We start from the raw sequence: 7691 nt of genomic DNA, 5'->3' as shown, positions 1-7691 counted from the left end.
AATTCCTGGAGAACAGGCGAAGTTCCAGCAGACTGGAGGAGGGCAAATGTTGTCCCTATTTTCAAAAAGGGGAAAAGAGAGGACCCAAACAATTACCGCCCAGTCAGCCTGACATCAATACCAGGAAAGATTCTAGAGCAGATCATTAAGCAAACAGTCTGTGTGCACCTAGAAAGAAACTCTGTGATCACTAAAAGTCAGCACGGGTTCCTGAAAAATAAGTCATGTCAGACTAATCTGATCTCATTTTTTGACAGAATTACAAGCCTGGTAGATGAAGGGAACGCTGTGGATGTAGCCTATCTTGATTTCAGCAAGGCCTTTGACAAGGTGCCCCATGATATTCTTGTAAAGAAGGTGGTAAAATGTGGGCTAGACAATGCTACCATTCAGTGGATTTGTAACTGGCTTACTGACCGAACCCAAAGGGTGCTCATCAATGGCTCCTCCTCATCCTGGAGAGTAGTGACTAGTGGGGTGCCACAGGGTTCTGTCTTGGGCCCAGTCTTGTTCAACATCTTTATCAATGACTTGGATGATGGGCTTGAGGGCATCCTGAGCAAGTTTGCAGATGACACCAAATTGGGAGGGGTGGCTAACACCCCAGAGGACAGGATCACACTTCAGAATGACCTTAACAGATTAGACAACTGGGCCAAAGCAAACAAGATGAATTTTAACAAGGAGAAATGTAAAGTACTACACTTGGGCAAAAAAAATGAAAGGCACAAATACAGGATGGGAGACACCTGGCTTGAGAGCAGTACATGTGAAAAGGATCTAGGAGTCTTGGTAGACCACAAACTTGACATGAGTCAGCAGTGTGATGCAGCAGCTAAAAAAGCCAATGCAATTCTGGGCTGCATCAATAGGAGTATAGCATCTAGATCAAGGGAAGTAATAGTACCACTGTATTCTGCTCTGGTCAGACCTCACCTGGAGTACTGTGTCCAGTTCTGGGCACCACAGTTCAAGAAGGATACTGATAAGCTGGAACGTGTCCAGAAGAGGGCAACCAAAATGGTCAAAGGCCTGGAAACGATGCCTTATGAGGAACGGCTTAGGGAGCTGGGTATGTTTAGCCTGGAGAAGAGAAGGTTAAGGGGTGATATGATAACCATGTTCAAATATATAAAAGGATGTCATATAGAGGAGGGAGAAAGGTTGTTTTCTGCTGCTCCAGAGAAGCGGACACGGAGCAATGGATTCAAACTTCAAGAAAGAAGATTCCACCTAAACATTAGGAAGAACTTCATGACAGTAAGAGCTGTTCGGCAGTGGAATTTGCTGCCAAGGAGTGTGGTGGAGTCTCCTTCTTTGGAGGTCTTTAAGCAGAGGCTTGACAGCCATCTGTCAGGAATGCTTTGATGGTGTTTCCTGCTTGGCAGGGGGTTGGACTGGATGGCCCTTGTGGTCTCTTCCAACTCTATGATTCTATGATTCTATGATTCTATGATTCTATGAGCCATAGTGCGATTGACAAACATCCATCCCATGATTAACCGATCAATCGACATGCCTGCTATAGCCGGTCCTTCTACTTGCTCTGCTCTGGCACCAGCTCTACTGAATTCCTCCCTCCTTCTGTCTACTGCCTCCATTCCCTGCATTTTCAAAGTGCAGCAGTGAGTTGTGAGTTCCAGTCCTTATTTATACAACAGAGTGGATTTATACAATCCACACACAAAAAGGACTTACCAGGTTTAAGTTTGCAGAACTTAAAACAGAAACACCAGGAAAATAAATCATAAGGGCAGGGAAGAACAGCCAAATGAGAAGTGAGCAGACTTAGTGACCATGGAATGCTGAGTGCTGAGGTAAAAGTTCATTAAAAAAATTCCTTCCAGCAGCACCTTAGAGACCAACTAAGTTTGTCATAGGTATGAGCTTTTGTGTGCATGCACACTTCTTCAGATACACTGAAACAGAAGTCACCAGACCCTTATGTATAGTCAGAGGGTGGGGGGGGGTGATGGGAATGGGTGATGGGCTGATAGGAGTGGCAAACCTGTTGATGACTGTTAACGACTGTTAATGACTGCAATTGGTTTTGCAGGAAAAAGCAAGGACTGAGGTGCTAAAGAAAGCTTGATCATGTATAATGAGATAAGAATCCTATGTCTCTGTTCATACCAGGTCTCTCCATGGTTTTAAGCTTGATAATGAGTTGCAATTCAGGAACATCTCTTTCCAGTCTGTTTCTGAAATTTTTCTGTAATAAAACAGCTACTTTGAGATCCTATCTAGAATGCCTTGGGAGATTGAAATGTTCTCCTACTGGTTTCTCTGTCTTGTGATTCCTGATGTCAGTTTTATGTCCATTTATCCTTTGGCGTAGGGTTTGGCCTGTTTGTCCAATATCTCATTATTGATAGCTAAAAATTGGAAGACACAAGAATCACCAACGGTGGAAGAATGGCAGATGAAGATGTTGGACTTTATGGAACTTGCCGAACTGACTGGGAGACTACGTGACCAGGGAGAAGAGTCCTTGGAAGAAGATTGGAAGAAATTCAAAATTTATTTTAAAAAATATTGTAAGATTTGAGAATATGGATTATTTTTGGAAGTTGTTATAGGTTGTAGATTTAGAAGTAATGATTAATAAATAAGTAAAATTTATAGAAATGAATTTAAAGAGTATGTAAATAAATTAGATAATAGATAAGAGAGAAAAGATGTTATAATTATGAAATAGAAATTACTAATGATGATTTATAATGAAACGCAGAGAGGGGGAACTTGAGGAAGTCACCCTACAATGTCAAGAAAGGAAGGATAATTAAGAAATGCATAGTTTTGTTTTTTGTAGTAATTTTTTCGTTTCGTATGTTGTATTATGTTTTTCTTTGTTTATGTCCTGTAGTTATAAAATGAATAAAAAATTTCTGGGGGGGAAATGAGCTGGAAGAATCTCTAGAGTTTCCATTACTTATCATTTATTATTAATGCTGTGAAGCAACAGGGAATCTGCCACTCAGACTCCATAGGGACATGCAAACCATTAACTCTACCTTGGTATATGAAGAAGGATTAAGGCAACTTTAGAAAAAAAAACTTTTACTGTGGTTCAAATGGGAGGCTCTGATATAAAACTGGAATAAGAATATTATTTGGAAAAAAAGCTAAGCTGAAGCATTAGTTTGCTCTCCTTTCCTCCAGTGTCTGGTATGCTCATTTCCCTGATCTTACTAGGGGTGAGGTAGAAAACTGGCTTCAAAAGCCTGCAGAATCAAAATAAGAGTTGGTGTCTGTTACCCTTTTGAAGTTGATCCACTTTGATAACCAAGTGCATATTAGGCATCTCAACCCCACATTTCTTCAGGTGAGACTTTTTTGTTTTTATGAAAGAATAAAACAATGGGAGTAAGAGAGGGAGCCTCCTTCTCCAGGAGCTTTATTTTTTAACCATTTGGAAAGACATCTGTTAAGTCTTGGTAGAATCCCAGCATGTATCTGATGACATTCCTATGATATATTAAATAAGGAAAACTCACCACTGTCTCTTTGAAATTATCATTGGTAGAGTGTAAATTATTTTGAGGCAGGGGTTCAATAAAGATATTTTGATTCTGGTCTAGGAAACCTGACAGATCTCAAAATGCAGGTTAAATATAAATGGGCTAAATGTTCACACTCAGATACTGGATTTCTCACCACATGCTGTACAGTAATGTGTGAGGGAAATGGGTGGAGGAACCTTCAATGGCACCCACCCTGTGGAATGCCCTCCCACCAAAGGTCAAAGAGAACAACAATTACCAGACCTTTAGAAGACATTTCAAGGCAGCCGTGTTTAGGGAAGCTTTTAATGTTTGATGAATTTCTGTATTTTAATATTTTGTTGGAAGCCACCCAGAGTGGCTGGGGGAGCCCGGCCAGATGGGTGGGGTATAAATAATATAGATAGATATATAGATATAGATATCTTTATTGTCATTGTCCCCTTGCGGGAACAACGAAATTACTTGGTTGCTACATCCACTCCGATAAAGCATTCCGCATAATCCAAAATTACAAAAACCTAATTAAAAACAGTAAATGTAATACAAAATAACAAGTAAAATAAGATGACTTCAAAGTCCAGGCTTTCCAAATAATATATTATTATTATTATTATTATTATTATTATTATTATTATTATTATTATTAAATATCTGCTTCGAAGGAATACCTAAGTTTCTAACTAAGAATATAGCTTTTGAATTATGAGCCCCGATTTATCCCTTTGTGCTACAGACTAAACTGCAAATTGTTGACTTCTGCATCAGGAGAGGCGAGACCTATATTTTCCATAAGGTAGTCCGGGGGCCAGAAGTATATTTTGCTGCACAATACAACCCTTGCAAAGTGCGCCAGTGTTTCTATTAAAGTAAACATGACATAGTACTGAGAACACAATAATTTAATTAATTATGGCATTCTCACTACTTTTACCAATGATAACCTTTGGGCCATGGCTGGGTGCTATATACAGTAGCTGAAAAGGGGTGTCACATGGAAGTGAAAAGTCTACCTCATGCAAATAATTTTTGAAAGCAAATTTATTTTTGAGAACTAGTGTCACACAAGACTAAAAGCTTGAGATACAGTCCCCATCTAAATCTCAGTTCCACCATGCACTCACTAGGAAAGGCACACAATGACTTACTCAGTGGGAGAGTTGTAAGAGATGGGAACCTGCCCCTCTCCAGATGTGGGTGGGACTCCAACTCCATCATCCCTGACTGGAGCATCAGAGGTTGGAGTCCAGCAACATCTGGAAGGCCATAAGTTCCCAACACCTGAACTAAATAATGTAAGTGAAGCACTTAGAGAATCTCTGAACTGTGTTCAATTCTCATTTTCATAACAATTTATTCTATTTGTTAGTAAGAGGTAGTAGCTGAAGAAGGCTATGGCACATGCAAACAATACAGTGGTTAACAAGTTCATTTTCATGCGAATCTTGGATCACCCCAGAGTGGAGGCTGCCTTATTCTGGCTAGTTCGCATTGCCACTCTCTTTTGCAATGGTCTTATGGCTGTGGTAATTATTTCTAATTTCCACCTCCCCACCCCTCCGTAATTCTTCCTCAGCAATCTTTCCTTAATACACACTTTCTATACCACTAGAAATCCTAGCCAGTTGTTAGACTTACAGAGTCAGCCCACTGCTTTCTAGATATTTTGGACTAGCAGTCAGTATGGCAAAAGGTCACTGACCGAAGGGCAACAGGATCTGCAAGACTCCAACAGAGACTGTCCAGTTGTTTTAGCAATGACATTGCCAATTAAAAATCAGTGCACATGATTTATTACCTAGATAAATGTTCATTCGTTGATTCAAAATCTGGTTTACTCCACTCTATTTTAGCTTCAATATTTCTCACCTTTGTTCCTCACAGACTAGTTGAAGAAGGCTATGACAGATGAAAACAATACAATGGTTACAGAGTTTGTTTTGGTGGGACTTTCGAATCACCCAAGAGCTCAGATGGTCCTCTTCTGGCTGCTTCTGATAGCCTATTGTATTACTCTCTTTGGCAATGGCCTGATGGTTCTGGTCATTATTGCTGACTCACACCTCCACAACCCTATGTACCTCTTCCTCAGCAATCTCTCTTTGATAGACATCTTCTTCACCACGAACAGCATACCACCAACCCTAGCCAACTGTTTCATTGCTAGAGCTACCATTCCTGTTACAAATTGTTTGACCCAAATGTACTGTGGACTCTTCCTCGCCATGACAGAATGCTTTCTTCTGGCTGTCATGGCATATGACCGTTTTGCTGCTGTGTGTCATCCCCTTCATTACACCTTAATCATGAACAATAGGCTCTGTATCAGTTTAGTAGCCTCATCCTGGATTGTTGCTTTTTTGCTGGCTGTGGTCCCTGTATTTTTCATACCAGTAAGCTTTTGTGGCCCTAATATCATCAATCATTTTTCTTGTGAATCGCAGGCTGTCCTTAAATTGGGCTGTTCCAATGCCCGCATCAATGAGATCTTCTCAATTGCTAGAGCTATTCCAGTTCTTGTTGTTCCTTTTCTCTTCATCATGGTGACTTACATTCGCATTGGCCAGGCAGTGCTGAAAATCCGATCAGCACAAGGTCGAAGCAAAGCTTTCTCCACCTGTGGCTCCCACCTGATTGTGGTCAGTATATTCTATGGCTCAGCCATGTTCATGTATCTTCAGCCACACGGTAGACCCTCCTCTGAGCGGGACAAGCTGATCTCTGTACTGTATGGGGCACTAACTCCAATGCTCAATCCCATGATTTACAGTTTGAGAAACAAGGAAGTAAAGAGAGCTGTGTGCAGAGTGATCAAGAAGAAACTGCCAAAATGAAATTAGTCATTGTGTAAGAAAATCTGTCCTTTACAACTACTCTGTCATGCTCTAATGGTGGGAAATCAACTGGTTGTGTTAATCTGGTTATTGGAAAGATTAAGCAGGCCTTCAGTGCAAAATAAGGCTCCACTTTTAGTTCCCATGTGATTTTGGTCAGTGTCTTGAATTGCTCAGTTTATTATTATTATTATTATTATTATTATTATTAATGTTTATACCTCACCATTTTCAAGGCAGCAGTTTATATCCTAATTGAGCTGCTCCACTTCTCCTTAGAATACAAACAGTTTTGACATATTTTATGTTTCATTATATGTGTTATACACATTATTATATGTATAATATTATGCCCACATACACTCCAGGTTTACTATATGAATAATAGATGTATTTTTGCTTATCATGTGTATTATTTTGTGCATCAGTTAGGATTACTTTTGCAAAAAGTGTATCAGCGGCTCAGCATAATAGGCATAAATAGAGGGCTTCAAGTTAGAGTTGCCATTAAATTTCACCTGCTGACAATTCCCCTCTCCCTCAAAAAAGGAAGTCTCTGCTCTGAAAAAATGCCAGAGGAATCTTGTCAGAAGAATAAAAATATTTGATAGGAATATATTGCCCTAATGGTGCAAGATTAACTGGCTACATTAGTCTAGCTATTAGGAGGATCCAACCACCACAACTTTGTTGCACAGTATTAGGGATGGAATATTCTGAAATTCTGGATATTAAGTTTATCTGTATGATTTTTTTCTGATTCCCAGCTTCCTCATTAATTGAGAAGAAGAAAGCCCCACCCCCAACGTTCTGCTAAAAATACAAACAATTCTGGCATATTTATATGCATATTTATATGTGTTCGTATGTGATATGATTATATGTATACAATCATTTATTCATAAATTGCTATCCATAAAAATTTCGGAGCAGTTTACAATTGTACATAAAATCATACAATAAAAACCGTATACAAAGTTGAAATCAGAAATCAGCTAACTATTGAAGAAATATGTATTGTATAAGAAGAAGTATATATGGAGTGTGGATAAGATATCAAGATCTACTTGAAAGGAAAACACCTTTATGGCTATCCTTTATAGAAACTAGTACACAAAAGAAATTATACATGCAGGTGAATTGGAGTAGATATAGAGACATATTTTGTTTCTCTGGGAATGTTTGCAATTTGAAAAAGTTTGAAAAAATCCAAGAAAGGGTATTGGATTGGTTGGTATTTTTAAAATGATTTATTAAAAGGTTTTATAGACCTGTCCTGACTTAAAGATGTTGTTTGAAGGAAGAGGAAAAATAGATTTTAAAAATGTATAAATTGTTATTAGAACGGGAGCTG

The 7691-nt window shown here is 39.1% G+C and overlaps 1 protein-coding gene across 1 annotated transcript; it reads left to right on the top strand.

The window, feature by feature from the left end:
- Positions 1-5228: 5228 nt before the first annotated feature.
- Positions 5229-6337, top strand: LOC118078046 (olfactory receptor 13H1-like). Its single transcript, XM_035101771.3, has one exon. It carries the CDS (start codon positions 5405-5407, stop codon positions 6335-6337), a length of 933 nt encoding a protein of 310 aa, XP_034957662.3. The 5' UTR covers positions 5229-5404.
- Positions 6338-7691: the final 1354 nt, after the last annotated feature.

Source organism: Zootoca vivipara, chromosome 2 (genome assembly GCF_965207765.1).
Source record: "Zootoca vivipara chromosome 2, rZooViv2.hap1.1, whole genome shotgun sequence".
NCBI lineage: Eukaryota > Metazoa > Chordata > Lepidosauria > Squamata > Lacertidae > Zootoca > Zootoca vivipara.
Note: the sequence above shows the minus strand (reverse complement) of the source record. Positions and strands in the feature narration are given on the sequence as shown.